Raw genomic sequence first — 21,834 nt, 5'->3', positions numbered from 1 at the left:
TGCCAAAAAGAATACAATGATTTCTAAGAAGTTAAACACTTGATCTATCTCATTAGGAACCCATATTTTGTGAAGAGCATTTACTTTCCACAGAAACATGTACAAGAAATGATTAGACGCCTGATCTTGCTGGCTGTGCACTGTTTGAAATGGAAGCTATACGCTGTCGGTCAATAACAAACACAGTACCTTGAGGCACTAAAAATTCTTTAATCTGAAAATGACACTCATTACAAAGTCAGCCATTTCTTAAAAAAAGAATCATGAGGCAACATCTTGAGCCATAAACATTAAGACAGAAGCTTATTTATGTAAGCTGGAGTCAGCAGGCTTTACTAGACCATTCAATAGAAGGAAAAAAGGGGTAGGTAATAATTTGCAGAGGGATCTGGTTCAAGGCTGAAGAAATTTAGGAAAGGGCTGTAGCATTAATTTAAGGGAAAAGAGTCCCATTTGTCTGCAGAAATTGTCAGTGGGCTTAATATTAACTGCTGCATTTGAAAGGCTTTTTAATTTTTATTCAGCCTCACATTATATTTATGAACCACTCTGATCCTACTGTTCATCACTGCCATCCAATATTTTAACTAATTAAAGCTACTTTGAAGTCTCTGACCTTTAGGCAGGCACTAGATTCTGAATTAAAATATAATTATCTTTGCAACATGAATACACTCCTTATGCTACCCCCATGCTCTTCTTGTTGGAGAATAAATACATAATAAATGTAAGGAAAAGACTACACTGAACTTGATAAAATAATGAAAAATAAGAAGAAAACAGACTGAGCAGCCTGGTTTTCCCTTCCTATATGACAAAGGCAAAGAGATAGCAGGGAAAAAATAAAAGCAATACTTAGAATTTACAGAAAGAAATCCTTTCTGCTCAGTGCATAATGTATCTGCAGGACATACTGTCATGAAATCTCACTACTTCTGAAACCAAAAGGGCAGCTTTTCATATGAGTAGGTAAAGCAATCACAGGCTTATATTCCAGCAGTACTACACAGGTACAGTGCTATTTATTGAACAGGACCATCTTTAAAGGTGAAAGAAGACCATAAACTACAGAATGCAGAGAATATGTTTCTTGTGAGTAAATCACAGCAACTTCTCTAAACTTTTGGTTCTGATCACTGGAGCTACGTGAATTGTTGGTGTGATTAGCACTTTCTATTTATCTCCTGGCCTTCACCATTGCTTCGTCTAGCAAAGGTACTCTCTAGTCTAAGTGACTAGCAGCTCTTGACCACATTACTTAGCAAGCTTCTACAACCAAATAATAGGAACTTAATAAACAACTTACTTTTACGTAGAGCTGTTGAAACTCCTCAAGGTTCAGTCTACCACTTGGACAGTCCTTTAGAAATCCTTTGTACCACTGTTTTAGCTCATGTTCATTGAACTCTGTGCTCTTCACCAGATCTTCCATCACCTCAGGGGCCAGCTTGCTATTCTGTTTCCCCATTCTGCCTTAAGAAGGAAAAAAAAAATACAATTAGCCAAGTTGCTGTGTACATTTTAAACTGGAATTAGTGACAAAGTTTGAACTCATCACTTGTTTCATACTCACTTCTGCTTTTAGTCAAACACAACTTCACAATTCAATAGTGAACAGGAACCTAAGCTATGCTTGAATATTAGAGGCTAAAAACAATGTAAACGATAACATTCTTCTTTCCCTTAGAAGTTTTAAGGCCTAGACAGACTGCTCATTTGCCTTCAAATTCTGTAATTTCTAGCTTTTCTTCACCCTAAGGCTGAAAAAGATTATTTAACTTTTTATTTGAATTTAGAAAAAAAATTTCACAGATTTAGGCATGTCCACAATTTCCCACTATACTTTGTCTTGCAAGTCTCTTCTGATATGACATCTATGTTAGCAGCTATTTCTCATAAGTAGAAGTCCATGGACAGACAGGCTTGTAATGTTAGCACTAGGTGTTCCACTGGGAGGAAAGAAAGTGAGAAGCCACACACTTGGTCTCAAAAAATGGTTAAACCGAACTGGAAAAATAAATGTAATTCTTATACGTATGCACATATATATGTATATATGCAGACATGTATATGTATGTGTATGTCTATGTATGTGTATGTATATATTTACTGCATAATGATATGCAATAAATGGTTTATATTTAAACAGTTAACTCTGAAGATATACACTACATTTGTTATTTACATTTTGTATACACACTTATAAACACAAACCACAGAGAAATACAAAATAAGCATGTGCGTATAGATACGTACAGTAATTTCAGTACTGTTCATGTTGGCCCTTTGAGATTATTTCCAGGTCCTCTGATATTTGACCAAGTGTGTCCTTTGAGAGGATTTCTGAGAAATCCTTTTCTTTAACTTTTTCTACTTTACTATAGTTTGTTTCATGACAGGAGATGTCTTTCAGTTGTTTTTTAATCAGATGACAGACAGTACTTAACTTGTCCTGTACAGAACTGCAAAACGATGAATAATTTCTTTCTTAAGCCTGGCTTAGCATTTCCATTTTTGTCTCCCAGTATAGCACGTCTCTAATGACAGCACCACACTGAATGCACTGATTTTTAGTCCACATCACCACCCATTCCTGATATTAACTTACTGCTTTTGTCACATTCCCCTATTTTGAAGGGGAAGTTTTTTTCTTCTCAAAGGACATACTTTGCTCTGTTCCAACAAATAAATACATAATTTCCTTATTTTTTCCTTTGCACTTGAGCAAGTGCAAAGTTAAACATTCTTTCTGGTCTGTGCGTGGCCAACACATCCTCTGATGCCATACCATCACCAGCATCACGTCTCCTCCTGAAACACGTCATGGCCCCCCCTCTCTTTTGGCTATGGTCCTCCCCAGTCTGTCCTTACCCCCTCCCGCACCCCCAGCCCATTAAGACAACCAAAGACAAACAAAGGGCTGGCAGCAAACCTCTTTGCCAAGACGGCACACAACTTGGCCACACAAACACCCCTGACACGCAGAAGGAAGGTGCCTTTCGTCAAAGCATTCACTTGTACAAATCTGGGAGATTCAATCACTGGAAAGTACAAAATGCCATAAACCATCGGGCTAGGAACTCCAGCCAGATATGTGTCCATGCCTTCGGGACACTGCTGTTAGACAAATGTGCTGTGCTGTGCACAGATGTAAGTGGAGATGGGAATGAGCCACCGCTACCTGGGGGGCCTCCAGCAAGCAGATCTTCCTTCCCCAGGCTCTGCGCATCCTCCTTGTACCAATGCTGTGGAATGCCGCAGCGCTCTCTTGCTCAAGGCCCTGTATCTTCTCTGAACCTGCTGCAACAACTCACCCAGCTGCTAATTAACGGCAACACACTACTTGCTCTGAACTTACTTTGAAGCTTTGCCAAGCTCCCATCCATGTTTTGGTAAACTTAGTACAAATATGGGGGAGTCCAACCTTTCAGGTAATTTCCATGGGCTAATTGTAAACATAGATGTCCAGGAATTAGCCATTTTGACTAAATGCTGGGTTTGCAATTTATAGTATTTAGAACAATTGCCCCAGCTTTATCCTTGCAATCCCCATCTTCTCATGTACGGCACTGGCCTAATTTTGCATAACCTGAATTTAAATTTCATGGAGACTAAAGTATTCCTTAGTTATTTCTTTAGCTCTAACTCAGATGGCTTTTAAGTAAACAACAGACTATTTCAATAGACTATTTCATTTGTTCTAATCTTTAAGGGGTCTGTTTATTTCCCCTTTTTTCTTTCTTCTATTTTAAACTGTGTTACCTTTTGCAGTCATAAGGTGCTTTACTTAGGACCCAGAGGACCCTTAAAGATACTCAGCAATTACAGTAACTACCTTAGATAGATTCATAAGCTTCTTCTGGCTGGCTTAATTTAGCCAAGTGTGCTTTTACTTGACTCTTTTCACCTGGATTCTTATCCCCATTAATATCTAACTCAACAACACTTGCACATGAAAAGAAGCATCTTCCACAGGCAAAAATCTGGTGGTTTTGACTGACAAATTTTCTGTAATAGCAACTTTTCCTGTATTTTATGATGTCAGCTTTACAGCCCTTGGACTTGGCACTACACAGATGTGGAAGCAGAAGGAACCTACAATCTCAGCACCACTCTCCAAAGGTACCTATGCTGTTTTCAGTAGTGTTGACACAAAACATCATAGAAAACGGAGTGAGTCAGCACAAATGCAAGAATACATGAATAAAGAACTGGACAAACATATCCACTCATAAACTTTTCTATTATCAGATCTGAAGAAACAAGACACTAATTTTCTGCCTCTGTGATACAGGTCCCTAGTTTTGGTCAGCTGCTTGTTCTGCCATGGGTTGTCCAATAAATCACAAACAGCTTCCAGCCAGCCCTGACGTACCTCACCATATAATAGCCTCCAGCAAATGAAAACCACAGCTCACACAGAATCATAGAATGATAGAATAGTTAGGGTTGGAAAGGACCTCAAGATCATCTAGTTCCAACCCCCCTGCCATGGGCAGGGACACCTCACACTAAACCATCCCACACAAGGCTTCATCCAACCTGGCCTTGAACACTGCCAGGGATGGAGCACTCACAGCCCACCTCGGCAACCCATTCCAGTGCCTCACCACCCTAACAGGAAAGAATTTCCTCCTTATATCCAATCTAAACTTCCCCTGTTTAAGTTTGAACCCGTTACCCCTTGTCCTGTCACATCTTGATAAACACTTTCAGAAACTACTTTTTTTCCACAGAACCAAACCAGTATTTGAGGAAGGCATAATTTGGGACTGCTGGGTTCCGTACTCTTATTTGCTGCTCCAGCACAGCACAGCGCATAATCTGTCAGGATCTGTTTGAGACAAGGGACTGAACAAACTGGCCAAGCTGGTCACAATGCCTTTCTGTAATTAGAGGCACTCATTCTTTCGTCTCGCTTTAAAGTTCTTTTCTCATGGAACTGAATTACAATCTGCAAGAAAGCTCAAGAGTGTCATATAATTATCAAATATAAACCCACACTTCTGGCATTGGGAAATCTGTCTAATTTGGGAATAAAAACTCAAATACATAGTTTATCTAGTTAATCGTATTCTAACATCTTTTAGAGTTTCATTGAATCTCTTATTATTATGGAAAAAATACAATCACCCATTAGCAATGAGTATGCCACTGCCAACACATTTAATTTTCTAAAATTAAAAATATTTTTAATTAACTTATAATCATGGTTTCGCAAACATGTTTTTTCCTTATGAAAAATCTATGAATATGCATTAGGAAAAGACAGGAGAGAACAGCTGCACAATCACTAAGTTTTCAAGAGGAGGAAAGGTCACTCTGCAAGCATTTCTTTGTTTAATAAATGTTATTATTTTAGACTATAAATCTGCTTCCAACTTCAATTTTTCCTACCATACAATGTGACAATCCAAGCACTGTTACTCATCTGTTGCATTTTCTGGTTGACAAAAAGCATGAAAGGGAACACACCCCACCAAATAGCAGCATACTTTGATTCCGAACCACCATGGGGAAGAGATCCATGATAAACAAGGAACCATAGTACATGGGTTGCACTTGGTACCAGTAAAGGTGTCAAGTGTGTTCTGAATGCGCATACTCTGGCTGGAGAATGCTTATTAATACTCAAAAGTGGAACAGAATCCAAATTAGGGATTAAGAAAACCACTAAAACTCTGTTGCTGTGCCACAAGTATCAACAGCAATGAAGGTTTAGTTTTAAAACACATCCTTTTGGCTGAAATGCTGAAAAGGGGCTGTCAGCTACCCAAAGAAATAAGCTTTTCAGAAATGCTCAGTACAGTAGTACTTCAATACTTCATTAAGTAACACCTTAATTGCTGCTTTTACACACTCACAGGAAGGTCAGATTTAAAAGATGGAGTTTTATTAAACAACCGACCCCCAACCTGCAGCAGTTCAGGCTGTGCCAGCAGCAGGCAGGGACAATATGAGGCCATATTTGCTTGTTCTTTGCCCTGCTGGGCCTCAGGAGGTCTATGCCAGCCCGCCTGGGAAGCAAAAAAGGGCTTCAGCAGCTACTGAAAGTCACTCTAAAATGACTCAGCAGCATGGCGAAGCAAACTGATTTTATATGATTTACTGGGGACTTTGGAGGTAACGGGCATTAAGTCACATGCAGAAGACGGTTCGTCCAGTTTTAAGACCATACCAAGTTTTAAAGCCGGTTTTCCCTGTTTGTTTGATACCCTTCCTGCAATGTCATCACGTGTCCTACACATGCTGTTTCAAAAGCTCTTCACTCTCCACACAATCACCATCCAAACTTCCTGGCCAATGGGAAGGTATTTGACCTGGACTATTTGAAAGCAGTTCCTGCACAGGTTTATTAGGTCTGCCTCTCCCACTTGGCTTGCCAGCACTAAACTTGCAGTGTGAGTAGTTTTACACATCAGAATTTTATTAGAGGCATAACAAGAAGGAGGGGGGACATGGGGAGAAGTTAAATGTCAATAGCAAAACATGACACATACGGAAGCGTGTTTGCTGTTTAACAATTTCAAAACACCCCAAAACTGTTGCTAATGCAGCTCCATTCCCACCTGTTTCCTTCTTCCCTTCCCCTCTGCTCCACTTTGCCCTCCTCAGCAAGCATTCAATGTTCAAAGGGACCAAGTGCAAATGTAACTCCGGCTGTTGCTAAGGAAGTAAACTGAGTGCTGCTGAAGATCACATATTTGTGCTGAAAAAGGAACCATATTAACTTTAAGAAGACAGCACCAACAATGACCAACCATAGCCCTAAAATCCAGTTTTGTGTCATTTTGCTTGCTTTCCTTAAACTCAATGATATAAAACCATTTTATTTTCAAACTGCATTAGAAAATGCGTTGCCAGATTGTGATCCTTCCCCTCTGCTCAGCACTGCTGAAACACATCTGGAGTTTACCACAGAGGTGATGAAGGGACTGAAGCATCTATCACACAAGGAAAGACTGAGAGAGCTGACACTGTTCAGCCTGGAGAAGACTCAAGAGGTGTTACCAAAGTGTGTCTAAATACCCAACAGGGTAGACAAAGACCGCAGAGCCAGTGATACACAGAGACAAGAGGCATGAACTGAAATTCAGGGAACTGTATCTGATTGTGAGTAAACAGTTTTTTATCATGCGGGTGATGAAACACTGGAACAGGTTATCCAGAAATGTTGTGTACTTGCCATCCTTGAAGATACTCAATGCCCAACTGGACACAGCTCTGAGCAATCATCTCCAGCTACCCCTGCTTGACCAAGGGGTTAGACTAGAGCATCTCTGGAGGCGCCCTCCAACCTCAGTGACTCTGTGAAACACTCAGGGGAAGAAAATGGGGCAGTCATACCACCTAATGTTTTGTATCCGTAGTAGCGGCCTAGTTTCACTAAATTCCCTCCACAGGTAGCTGAGAGAAAAAGGGCTTATCCCGAGGACCATTTGGAAAAGATATGCTGGTGACTGCAGTCACCTCCCTCTCATCACTGACTCCAAGAGTGCAGGGACATTCACCCTATGTCCCCACACACAAGCACCTAACTGAATAGGGCTACCATTACAGATAGGTAAGAGACTATTTATCTCAATATATTTGGTTGCTTTGACACCTGCCCATGCTCATGCTCTTGCTTTCGCAGCAATCCTGCATGAGCTGCAGGGGGTAGTCAACCAACACCTCTGCAGCCTCTTGAGGTCCCTACATTAAACAAGTTTGCTTGTACGGTGCGTGTTTTTCTTGCTCTTCCTTGGCTCTGGGAAACGGGAACGAGTCATGTGGACTATGCCAGAAGCAAATGACAACACTCACTCTGCCAGCTCAGCTGTGCTGGCAGGCACTCATTAGGTTGGAAGGAAAGCTGTGGTTCATCTCCACCCCTCTGCCCACTCCCAGCCTACAAGCTCCCACAAGAACACGCTGAGGCCTGGGGACAACATGTGAAATCCAGGCATTGAGCAGGCACGTGGTGGGTGTCTTTCCAGTCTTTGACACAATACAAATCTATAAGCAGTACATTAAACACTGTATAGACTGCAACATAGATACATATACAGGGGTAACAAGCCCCCAAACAATTAAATGCTGGGAAAGCAGAAAACTATGTCTATAAGCTACAAAACCAGAATAATTTTCATGCTATTTTTGAGCAGGCTATTTATCAAATTTCCAGCTATGTGCTGATAGTAACTCCTGACAACTCCCAGCATTGTTCCTTTCTCCTCAGGCTACTTCTGACACTGCCTTTTCTCTACTAATGTGAGCATGAAGGATAACTAGAAGCAGGCTATCAATCCACACAAATGCCTCATTCCTTCAAATACGCTTACTGTTTCATAGAAGGGCTGGAGCACTTCTGATATGAAGACAGGCTGAGAGTTGGGGTTTTTCAGCCTGGAGAAGAGAAAGCTCCAGGGAGAGGCTGTTGAGGCCTTTCAATACTTAAAGGGAGCTTTTAAGAAAGGTTGAGAGAGACTTTTAGTAAAGAGCACTTGAAGAAAAGATGGAAAGAGACTTTTCACCATGGGCTACAGTGATACAACAAGCGGCAATGTTTTTAAACTGGGAAAAAAGTAGATTTATATTGAATACATGGAGCACATTTTTTACAGTAAGGGTGGTGAGACACTGACACAGGTTGCCCAGAGAGATGGAAGATGCTCCATCCCTGGAAGTGTTCAAGGCCAGTTTGGATGGGGCTGAGTAACCTGATCTAGTGAAAGACACTCCTGCCCATGGCAAGGAGATTGGATTAGAGGATTATTAAAGGTCCCTTCCAACCCAAACCATTCTGTGATTCTAAGATAAGGATTTTTGTGTGTATGTCTGTGTAACACCATACTGAAGTTAGAAGCAGTCATAATTTATTGCTGACAAAATGAACCTCAAACTAAGGGTGAAACAAACAGCCTAGGTTCTGATTTATATTACACCACAGAAAAAACCTGGAAGAAATCCAGTGATTTCAGATACTTTACTGGCTTTACCAAAGATCAGATTCAGGCCTGCAATCTCTCCGTGTAAAATAAATGGGGAAAAATAGAGAGTAATAACATTAAGGAATGCAATTATCCAACTGAATTGAATAATAAATGGAGAAAAGAGGTTTAAGCAAAAGAAGAGAGATATATTTTAAAATTTTATTTGCAATGAGATGGATATTCAATTAGATTCAAGCAATAAAAAAGCATTTGAAAGGGTAAAAGCTGTGTAGGAGGATGATCTAACATAACAACGACTGGTATATAGGGTTTTTTTTCTCTAGGTGACTAAGAAGCAAAATTGGATTTATTTCATTAAAAGTGAGGATTTGTTTTCTGTTGAGTCTGGAATAAAAAATAAAAGGGAGTTCTCCACAGTTTCAACATGAAAATCAAGGGCAATGCCAGACTCACGAGTAGCTCCACTGCTGATGCATCCCTGTGGGTCACAGTAGTAGGGCTCCATTTAAAGTCCAGTGTTGAAGATGGCAACTTGGGTAAAAGCTAATTTGCAGGCATGTGGGTCTGCAAATTTCTGCCCACTCTGCTCATTTCCTTACAACGTCATAGCTGGCTTTCCTCCTTTGAAAGTAGACAGAGAGGAGGTACGCAGCATTAAGCAGAGACTTATCTGGGTTGTCCAACAAGACCCAACTGCTCGGAAGAGCTTGGAGGCTCTGTCACTTAGCTTTAGACTTTGAGAGACAGGGAAAATTCCCTCTTTTGCTTGCTCTTTCTCTCAGTCTGTTTTTAGACTACAAGGAGATTATCCATATTGCGAAAGAAAGCTTAGGCTCTGAATGATCAGAAGTCCTTAAGGAAAATTTTGCTTTCTCCTTCACTCTGTTACTTGGTTTTGTTGCATGCAGTAACTCAAACTTGTTTGGTTTTGGTTTAGGTTGTTTCGATTTTTTTTATGTCCACTTCTCTAATATTTTGACAGAATTTGGTGACTTATATTCTCTAGAGAATTTAGTGACTGATTTCTGAAGAGAACAATATGCTTGTTAATGCTAAGTGTCAAAGAGTACCTCTGGTGCCATAGTTTCATTTTACTATTAGCCAAGCTTCTACCAGCTGTGGTGATCCGTAGGTAACAAGGAGGTGTGAGCTGAGGAACAAGCTTTATTTTTCAGCAGTGAACTGAGTATTTTCTTCACCAGTCTCTTTTCTTCAACAGTCCTCATAAAGATTTTAAAATGCGTGCAGAATACTTACTGTACCTTTTTGTAATAATTCATATGCTGAATACCATTCCAATCACCCGATTATCCAGAATGCTCCAACACCAGAGCCTTGATTCCAGGGACTACTTTGCTATATAACTTTATCCAGTAAAACATGTTTTTTTTTCCTAAGATTATACTCTAGAATATACTTTCCAATAGGCTTTCCCTCATGAGATGCCCTGATGTGTTAACAGAGAAATCCAAAACCTCCTGGACATCACTCCAGTGATGTTCACTCTAGTTCAGGGTGGCCAGTGGAACAAGTTACATGTCAGCACTAATGATTACTTTCCAAGCCTTGCATACCAGAAGAGTGGCTTATTCAATTCTAGGTATTTCAGTACTTCACTTCTTCTTGGGCAGCTGCTGTAAACACCTTTTTGAGGGGGAAGATTGACAAGGCATGCCTGAACATTACCGTTTCCCTGAGTGGGTTCCAATCTTCTTCTGGAACAATAGGATAACATTTATGTAGACTGTAAACATCTATCTAGGGTTTTTAATGTCAAACTATATAATGTCCTCTGTCTGCGATATATTTTTTTTTTTACATATCCAGTTGTAGAGACTAAAGTTAATTAAAATGTTGTTTTTGAGATAAATGCTTGGGGATAAGAGTTTTTTAGACTTTAGCCATTGCCTTGACCACATTTACATATACACACCCTTTTTTTCTTTTTCCTAAGTTTTTCTTTGGTTTTAAATATTCATTTATTCTGTTGTAACCACCTATAAAAAGTAATACATACTTTCTCTCCACTTATACTACAGGAGGTCTTATTTGCTATTAGTTAGTTCTATTGTTAGTCTGAAATGTCACAGTACTCTTACGTTTGATATGTGAAAAGCCAAATTCTCTAAGTTGCTGTGTTTACCAAGAGGTCCTTTTATTGCTCACCTTCCAGCTTTATTCTGAGTTTGAATCCATCACATCCCCTTTTTATGACCATAAGTTACTGGGGCTTTACTTAATGGTACAAAATTCACTCTTCATTTTTATCTATATTCCTCATCACAGCACTTAAACAACACTGCCCTACTTTTCTGAAAAGGTGGATTAACCACATCAAACCTTAGCTGTTTCAAAAGTCGTTTGTCTTTGGTACTTCTGCAGTCAATGGAGATGGCAGAAGTGATTTCAGAGTGATTCACCCTATGCAGAGAGAGATGCCTGGAAGAGGCAGGATGAATACATGCATACTTATTTTAAGACAGGATGAATCACCTACAAATGTCTCTTTCTGCTGCTTGTAGAGGCAGCGTTGTACTTGCTTAGATCTGACTGGATTTCTAAATGCTTAAAGTGAAGCAAGAAAAATCCTACCTTGCTAATTAACAGTGGATAACCTAGAATCAAAATGCCATTCCTGATCTCACTAGGAAACACACAGATTTGCCAAGGCTGATTGCTAACCCTATGTAAAGCAATCTTTATTCAGGTGTCATTAATGCCATTCCAAGTACAAATGCTGGTGTACCAGTCTTTCCTGAATTTACTTCCTTCAAACCAGTTAAAAAACCTAACTCTTTTCCACCCTTTTCCAGGCCCCCCCAAACCAAAACAGTTTTAAGTAGCTAAACTGCAGAGACTGGGTTGCTGAAGATTGCTCCATTATGCCCTTGTCATCCCATGTTTTTTCCTCAGTACAGTTCCTAGCCAAGTAAAGTCCTGGCCTCAAAGAGCAAGAATATTTTTATTATTATTAAATACAGTATCGTTTTGTAAGAAATTTTATTCTGACCATCTAAATGCTATATGAAAGCTTGGTCTTCTCCAACCAATTTCTAAAATCCAGCTCTCCACCACAGTCTCTTCAGCAGCTATGTCCAGCAGCACAAGACACTGTGTCATGGTTCTGGATTCGCAAGAAGTGGGCAGTGTGAGCACTGTATGGCCCTCCTCCAGTGTCAGCTGGGATTATCAGCAGCAAGATCAGTGCCTAGATCATTTTCTCTCTGTTCCCAACTCACAAAGCAATGATAGGGTCTCTTTTTATCTTCTTGATGCTCCTGTGTGGTGTAATTACAACTATGACTGACAAAGGATGGAGTAAAACTCTGAGTAGGGGTATCAGCACATAGTCTGTAAATAGTGTTGTGGTAACAGAAATATACATATAAGCTAACACATACAGATACAGTTTAAATATTTTGCTTCCATTCAAATTCTTCATTAAAAAGGAACACTTGAGCCTATGGAGTTAGCTTGCTTCTTTATGATGGCTGTGAATCAGCTGATTTCAACTGATGATTTTGACCTGTATGCTAAACAACTACAATTAAAAACCACATGACTATACTACGACAGTTATTAACAGAAGTGGTTAGCAGGAAAGCAGATCACAGCTTTTTATTTTACTAAAACCCTTTCAAAATCAAAACAAAGTGTTTACGTCATTGCGGCTAGTGATCCATTGGTGCAACGCTCACCCCAAATTCATTATAAACAGATAGTCAGAACTATCCCTTGTGACTGCTTCAGATGGAGCATGATTAAATGCAGAGGAAGTGCATTACTGAGAAGATGAATCATAATTCTGCAAAACAAAATCAATGGCTTTACACTTTTGAGTTGGACGTTGAGGGACAGTAAAAAATGTTACTTATACAAAGAAGCGAGCAAATTAATCACATAAACAGCTTAAACAGGAAAAATAGACTGGCACTAACACTAACTATCAAAGAAACACAGAAGAAAACTTGAAAATGTTTTCTTAAGGTAGAATTTTTAAATAAAAATAAATTTTTTTAAAAGAATTTTTTAAATAAAAATTCTTCCATCACACTACTATGAAATGCAAAGTTTTATTTCCATCCCTTTTGATTTTTATGGCTTGGAATAAATGTAATAATGTTAATTAGAGTGGTCTGATGGCTCATTTGAAATAACATTTCAGTTCCTTCAATCTAGTTTAAGCAGGACGGTTGGTAACCATCTCACAGCAGTAAGTGCATGAAATGCCCTAGCGAGTCCTGTCAGTATGACTGAAGCTACACAGGTCAACTCAGCTGCCCAGACATATGTGTCCCAGCTGGTCCCTGAATTAGTACCTGCTAACTCCATACGGATGTCCCAGACACCTTAAGGCCTTTCAGAATGCACTTAACACCTCTGCTGAAGCAGCTGAATCAGCTGAATGAGATCTTGCCCACCTACTTTAGACAGCTAACTTGAGCCTAGCAAACCAGCTAAGTGCCAAAGCGCCCTGTTTTGGCAACAGGGAAAAGCCATCACAGAGAAACCCTGCTCACCTAAATTACTGCATCAGGCTTATACCTACAGGCTGTCCCTGGAGTCCATGAAAAATGCCTGCCTTCTTCCACACTTAAGCTAGGAAGACAGCTTTGTTATGCACCTGAAGATTAAGTGGGAAATAAGATGTTTCCAACCTAGATTAACAGGCTGTCCATATACAGAATCACAGAACCATAGAATCATTTAGGTTGGAAAACACTTTTAAGATCGAGTCCAACTGTTAATCTAACACTGCCAAGTCCACCACTATGACATCCCCTTTTCTATTTTATAGAATAATGCACAGGAGGACCAAGTCACAGCTCCAAGTCATTTTTCGGCCTTGCCTAGTATCCTTGACGAACACTGGAGCAAAAACATCAAGGCTGAGAAAGTGTGAAACCCACCAGGACTGACCTTAGAAGTATTCATTGTGCTTCCTTCCTCCTTTAGGAGTTTTACTTTCCAGAGCTGCCAATCCAACTTCTGTCATAAAGCATGCAATTAATTAAAAATGTAAAAATGGCTTTTATGCAGATTGAGAACATGATTTCTTCAGTACACAGTATCTGTTACACAGGAAAACCCAGCATCAAAAAGCCATAATGCACATAACCATTAGCTAGTATTTCCTCATTAATTAGCACACGTTAGTAATATTGCTATTTGAAATCATAGAGACAGATAATATAGCTGAGTCTCAAAACCCATTCTTCCTGGAAAATGTAAGTGTTCTTACAGATGACAGAGCTCCTAGCAAGTTTATATATTGAGGGAAAAGAAGAAAGCACTCTGACATTAATATTGATAGAAACTGCAAAATGAACAAAAAGGACAAAGCAAAGGAAAAGCTGGCTGTCTCTCAGGAGACTCTATGTCCCTAGTACAGGAACTTCATTATTATTTCATTACCTTAATGGCAAGCCTCTCAGCCTCATGTATGGCTTTCCTAACAAAAAGTTAGTTACAAACACAAACCAGAAAATCTTGGATATGCAATAATTGAAATCTGTAAGGTATTTCTTCTAATTGTGACTTCATTTATACAAACAATAGTTTGGCGAGACAGCTAAGTAAAACATACAACTTTTCCTAAGTCCCAAATATGAATCACAGCAAATGGTCTTTCTGTTAAAAGATAAGCCAGAGGGAGGCAGGGAGAGAAAGAAAACCAAAGAGAGAAAGCTTCTCATGCTAAAAGACTACACAATTTTATCATTTCATACATTAAAAATAATTGGAACAATTTCTTCCAACTATTTTTCAATAGAGCTCTACTGGAATAATTTTTTATAACAACTGGCTATTGTGGCTGTGCTAATAAAGCTGATCAGCTGAATCCATGTGTATGTGCACATGCTTTGCTTTTTTTTGGAGAAATAATAAAAGATAAAAAGCAGAAGAGAGAGTCTAAATCTCTAGGACAAGCTGTAGCAATACATCCAAAAAAAAAAAAAAAAAAAGCAATGGTGATGCAGATAAAAATATGAAATATAAAAATATGAAAAATACTGTCTGAATTCCTTGAATTTATGCACCAGGTTGCTAAGCACAAAGAAGCTGACTCAGAAATCTGTTCCAAGGTCTCAAAATTGCAATCTAAAATACCAGCCTGCAGTTCCATTAAATTGTCTAGGAAAAGTTTTGCTCTGATTCACTGCCCACCTCTGGTACATAAAGACCCCCTGGAAAACTACTTTAGAAAACCTAGCAAGAAAAAGACATTACTATAGGCTATGAATCCTGGAAAGCATGACATGTAACTCTCATTCTCAAGGGGCAGGATGTTCTTTCCTAACTTACGGCTGTCTGTCGCTGAACTGTCCACGGGAATAGTTCAGACCTACGGAATTACAACTAAAAAGGTGCCAGACAGAAAAGTAACCATAAACACACATTTCCATTTTAAAGCAGAGTCACTGAGACAGCCCTGTGGGTTCCGCCAAAGCCAATCAGAGATTATCACTGCAAGTCAAGGGGGAACTGTTGGAGGTAACAGGTAAGGAAGAGCAGCATGGGCAGCATTCACATGACTGTGACTTCCACAGTAACTGCTGCTCCCAGGTAACAGGAGACAGCAGTGGGTGAAATACTTGTATTCCCAATCGTGATACCAGGCAGCTGCAATTGCATCGGCAGCTACTCTGGACTATTTAAGTCTGTAGAAGCTGGAAAGCTAGAAATACCAAACACTGCTTTCCTTGGCATTACCTCATGATTACTTCACTCATCGCTGGAGAATGTGCAGGTGAAAAGATTTATGATAACAAATTGCTGTTGCTCCCTCTAATGGTTCTAGAGGCTGCGAGTGACTGAGGATGATATAATGTCTTCCAATTTTTTGTATTTCTGTAATAAGTTGCACAAATTAAACTGCTAAGAATGAACAAAAATATCTTGGATGGCAAGTAGAAGAATAACCTTTCTTCATAGTCAAAGGCGTCTTCACAATTTAATTGCATCCACAGCTTTCTTAATTGCAAAAACACACCACAACTTGAGTTTATGAATGTAACATGCACGGTGTGATTGGAATCACCTGGCTTCAGCGCTCTCAAATACACTAATATAGTAATTTCGGCCAACAGAGACAGTCATAGCCAGATAGGAATTCAGCAAGTTGATCTAAGACATTTCTCCTAGGGTGGAATGAGTCACACATTGGAGGTGCTTGTTCTCTCTCCATAGACTCTCCAGACTATCATGTCTAATAATCACTGATTAAATTAGCTTTCCCAAATTTGCCTGATCCCTTTTTGACCACACTTATATCTTGGTCTCCACAACATCCTCTGGAAATCAGTTTCAGAATTTAATTAAACGTTAAACAATAATTTCATTGGTGACCCTATTTCTTCTACTGTGAGAAACAGTGACTATTTCTTGTTCACCTGCTCCTCATCAGTTGTGAAACACCCAGACTCTGCCTAGTCTAATCCCATGTTCCTAATCAGCTTTATCCCCTTTTTCTAGACTTTTTATCAATTTCACTACTCATCATGCAAGTGACTATAACTACAGACAGGATGCTCCACATGCTTATATAGTAAAGTATTTTTCCTGCTTCTGTCCTAGTAATTCCTAACCATTTTAACTGCTACTTGTCATGAACTGGCAATTTCAGAGATCTATCCTCATTAATGCTCAGATCCATTCTTATTTTCTACTACGTAATCTATAGTTATCAACATACTTTGTCCCACATGCATAACCTTACTCTTATTGCCAAAACATTCACTTGTTTTATCTTCCCAGTATTCAGTACTACATAATCATGCTGTAGCACTTTAGAGCTGGATTTAAATCTGACTGTTATGGGTAATGTCAAATCATATGCAAACTTTCTCACTTTCCTAGTCAATTCCGCAAGTCATTTATGAATATATTTTATTTCTTCCCCCACTCTACATAAATTGTAAAGCTGTGTGGTAACTGTTTTTATGCCTATGGATATATGCATATGTGAATACTACAAATGACTTAGAAAATTCAAAACTAGATGGAAGTAGATGGCTTAAATATGCTGCTATCATTAAAGGTTAAAAACTTGAAGAAATTTCATAGATTCATGTATTTTAACAACCTGGAAAGAGGTGTTGTGATCACTTAGGATGGAAACAGTAGAATTTCACACACAAATTCCTGGTTTATTTCCAATCTTCGTCATGAAGCAAGAGTACAGTTTTTAGATAGGCACCTGGTCTTGATTTAAAGCTTTAAACTAACAGATAATCTACCACGTCTATAGTTGGATCAGGCCCTGGTTGTGCTAAATGCTGCACTGATAGAGCTGTTCACTCTCTCTGGTGTGACAATAGAGGGGAAAAGTTAAAGGAAAAGAAGGCTACAGGTTAGCAATAAGCTAAACAGTGGAATAAAATAAAATAATAACAAAAAGCACCCCTCCCCAAACAGCAGCAAGAAACAGAGTAATCTTAAAAGCTATTGTGGCACTTGCCAGGAGCTTTGAACAGCTAGTAGCTCAAACCAGAGAATGCAATATAAAACCTTTTGGCTGCCAGAAGGCAAAGAACTGTTTGAGCTGGTTATAGATGCAGCCCTTTTTTATTTTTCTTTTTCCCCTTTCTTTTTTTCTCCCTAAATTACTCCAAAAAGACTCAGCATAAGGAGAATCTGTTTCAGAATCCCCTCTGGAACTGAGCAAGACTCCAAACGATGGACTTTTGGTAGTGATATTTTTCAGTCTCCAAGACAAAACAGAACACAGAACAAATGATATTCAGGAAATCTGCCCACTCGTTCATGGTGGAAAAAAATCCCTTTATCTTTCCTGACCAGAGCAGCCCCATTACTGAGGCCAAGTAAAAGGGGAAGGGAGTGAATGTATATCAGGAAATAAATTCAGGGAAAAGTAGAAGAAATCTCTTTTCTTGCTTATAAAGGGGTAAAATGTGTGTATCTTGGAACACGAAAATGTAGACTTCAAGCCAGATTTATGACATGTAAGCACTTCTACAGCTCTGGACTACTGGCTAATGTAGGTGCTGTTACTAAACTGCCTTGCTTCATTTCTTTCCATGTAAGTCAAGGTGATGTTCAGTATCAACTGTCCCTCCAGCAGCTTGAGTGCTCTTACAAAATCTCAGCAAGTACTTAAACAACTATGCAAATCTCATCTAAAGTATTAGCTGTGCTTTCCCTGCTCAAAATGCAACTCTGTCACCTCTACTTTCTAAGAACATGACACTAGCATACAAAGCAGGTCAGGCACTGAACTTCATCACGCTAGCCTGTGCATCCATGCCTTGTTTTACCTGGTACCACTTCTTAGCATTTTGAAGGTGCCCATTCCCTACACATTGCCACTGTGAAACATCCAAGTTGGCATTTGATTCTTCATAAAAATAGCCAGGCACATGAATAATGATACATCATATTATCATTAGTCCTGGGGAGCTGTGAGTGCCAAGCTGTGAGTGCACATTAAGAGTGCAGTAAGGAACGTGCCTGAACAGCCCAATTAAATTACTGACTATAGTGTTGCTGAGAAACGCTGACACCTAATATAGATGTACACACAATAAATGTAGGCTAAGCTGGGTTTATTATACAGACATGCTTAGTGGTAACAGTGTCTACGCAGTATTATCGTGGCTCTTCTATCATACAGACAGTTAGATAACAGTACCTTGATTGTGCACCTCAGCCCCAAGTTGTCCCTCTTTTTCCTTGTCCAATCTTTTCCCTGTACTTTTGGCTTCTTGCAACACGCTTATCAAACCAGTCCCAGTAAACCTGTACCAGTTCATTCTGACTCTTTTCTCCCACTTTCCTTCCCTCCTTTCTTCCTACCTGGCTCTCATTCCCTATCCAATTCCAATTCTCATCACCCCGGTGTTTTATCTGTACTTTTCCTTTTTTTGGCTTTTCATCAGCAAAAGCAGTGAGAGCAGTGACGTTCACAGCGTGCAAGGTGTATACATAAGGCAAAAAAAGAGAGCTTTGCTTGTTTAAGATACAGAGAATTCATCTTATTGACATTTAAACAATCTTGGCACCTTCAGGCACAATACAACCACTCCCAAAGAGCAGAGAGGGACAGATGCCCAGGCTGCCAGCAGGGCTGCCAGCATCTCAGAGAGGCAGCCCGGAACAGCAGGGACGGGGGGCAGGCCTCATCATGTTTAAATGATGTTGTACACTTTATACAATGTTTGAGAGCATTTTATGTTAAAAAACAGGTTGTAAAGCTAAGTAAATTATGCAGCTTATAATTATGTTGTGTAAAGCTCAAACAACCCAAGGCAGCCACTTGAGAATCACCATGATTTACAGGCACGAGATGCAGCTGCAGGGAGGAAGGCAGGAGTGATACAAGTGTCTCCCTTACATGTGCGCAAATGCACAGGGTTTGTATGTCTATGTGTACTCCTCCAACTACCCAAAATCACCACAGGCTGTTTGGAGGAGGAAACGTGTACACACGGGAGCCATCTGTGGGCAGGAAGAGCAGGAGAGACAGCTATGTTCAAGAGCAGTAACGGCAAGTGAGACATCCAATACAGTATTTTCAGATCCCGAAGAGTCTTGGTGAATCTAATCACCTAAAAAGTGGGATAGGAGGAAGAAATGTGGGATGAGTTGATATCCTCATGCAGAAAAACAGAATTCAAACTACCAGGCAGACAAGTTGTTACTCACATTTTCTGCATGTTATTTTATATCCCTTTTCCCCTCCTCACTCCTGACAAAGTAGCGTTGAGCAAACCTATTTGTTTGACGTGTGTAAGCAGGGACGCAGAGATCACTGCCGACTCATCTAGGTGTCTAGGTGGAGGCTTGAACTGGTTTTGTTTGTCTGTTTTTCCAGAACAAATACAGAAATGAACCTGACTCTTGCTGCTGCCAGTCTGCCCCGATAAAACAATAAAATGGAAATGGAAAAGGCATTGGGGTCAGAGATGTCAATTGCATTTGTACTTTCTCTTTTAAAAACTACCAATATTTCTCAAAGAAACTATTCAGAACATCTAGGAAAAACTTTTAAGGCTAAGAGGAATGATCAGTTTGTTCCTGTGTTGCTTGTCATGTACATCTGTTGCTGAAAAAAAAAAGAATCTTAAATCTGACAGGCCTGGGAAAGCCCTGAGGAACTGCAATCCCCAAACCACCAAACAGTTACTGTCTTGAAGTTACTTGCCATACAGTTAGTGCCTGCCACCAAATAAAGCCACTCAATGGCCTGCTCATTCTTTGCTAATGTTGTATTTCCACTGTATTCCATTATCAGTCCTCCAAACTTTCTTAGAAACATCATTTGTCTGTTACTTGAAGGGAGCTAGGTTGATTTGCGACCCTGAGAACCTGGCCAGAATCCAGGATGACATCAAACTGTCAGTCTGTAGCTTAATCTGTTTCCTCAAGAGACTGAATGAAAATGTTTTGGCTTTTGTTTTTATTATTAATGACGAAAATAAAAAACAGAAAATCAGTTGCAATTTTTAAAACTTTCATATGACTAGGGACCACAGAAGAATGAACAATTGCACTGTTAATGCCAAATTATCTGAAACTATTGCAAAGAAAACTGAGAGAAGACTCTTCTCCAACACAGCATCCACAAATCATGCACAGAATAGTAATAGGGAAGTTATAACGTAGTCAGTAGCAGGGAACTTGATTAATCCAGGTTATTTCTACCTGGGTGGTAGCCGTTAGAAGCTGGATATCTAATCTAAATTAGTCATCGAGGCTCCAATGTGCAATGGAGAGAAACAGGCATCCAATTCACCAAGAGGCAATTCATCCCATGCTAAAAATATGCATACAAGATAAGTAGGATTAATTGCTCTCTGGAGATGCCTGCTTTTGTTTGCCTAACAAGAAAGCCTACACAATTAGTTTAGACTAAACATTTAACTTCTAGACAACTAGAATGTCATGAAAAGAAAATACCACCCCTTGAGCTCAGGCTGAACTGACTCTCCTGGTTTGGGGACAACTGCAGAGCCTACAGCTAAACTGTGCTTCAATCCCCATCACCCAAACATAAGTACTACATGGCTGGTGAAGTCCGCAGAGGGGACAGCGGATCTTGGCTGAACTTGTGGGACAAAACACCAGATTGACATTACAGCAAGCCCCTGTGCAGACTTTCCAAGAAATTGTCTTTCTGCCCATGCAGCCTCTTACCAACCTGTTTCAAACTGCTCTTTTTTGGGGTCCAGATTTATTAACAAAAATCACACAGCTTTATGTTCTCCAATTTCTCTGGTCTTTGTATGGCCATTGTCATACATTCATTGAGTTAATAAGCTTCTCTTGGATGAAAAATGGGGACTATGTTAACATTTTTAAAGGTATTCTTAATAGTTTTGACAGGTTAGTATGACTGACTTCCTGACACTTCCATGGGGAATGACTTAGTACCAACTAGCTCCAATCATTGGTAATTAATATAAAGGAAAGAATACAAGCATTTCTACAGTGCTGTGTTTCTTTAATTCTATAAACTTGTTTTATATGAATGTATCAGTAAAAGATAACTTTAGAAAATAGCATCTCTCTGGTGTTACATAACAAATTAGTTGTAATATCCCACTGCACCTATAATGCTTAGTTTCAAGCACCCAGATATACGTAGATACCCTGTTAAGTCCTACTTCTCCAAACAGCACAGGTCCTTTTGACATTTTAAGATGACTAAGCTACTAGGCATCTAAGCACAGTGTCAGTTAATTAAACAGGTTGAAGCAAATCCAGTCACACCCAAGAGTCCCAGTTCAGATACTGTAACTCGCTTTACTTTCAGGTCTCATGACGTGCTTCTCTAGATTCCTGCTTTTCTTGAAGAATTGTCCTCTGCATATATAAATGGCATTGCAGTTGTCATTAACCTAGTTAAGCTGCTTTGATTTTCTTTCGACCATGACAT

The 21,834-nt window shown here is 39.5% G+C and overlaps 1 protein-coding gene across 1 annotated transcript in view; it reads right to left on the bottom strand.

The window, feature by feature from the left end:
- The window catches only part of VSNL1 (visinin like 1), an 86,638-nt gene that overhangs the window by 46,406 nt on the left and 18,398 nt on the right, over positions 1 to 21,834 (bottom strand). Inside the window, 1 exon segment of the mRNA XM_065681677.1 lies at positions 1,307 to 1,473. Within this exon segment, the coding sequence (XP_065537749.1) occupies positions 1,307 to 1,473 (167 nt within the window).

The sequence above is a fragment of the Lathamus discolor genome, chromosome 5 (assembly GCF_037157495.1).
Source record: "Lathamus discolor isolate bLatDis1 chromosome 5, bLatDis1.hap1, whole genome shotgun sequence".
Lineage (NCBI taxonomy): Eukaryota > Metazoa > Chordata > Aves > Psittaciformes > Psittacidae > Lathamus > Lathamus discolor.
The sequence above is the reverse complement of the archived record's forward strand: the minus strand, read 5'-3'. Positions and strand labels throughout refer to the sequence as shown.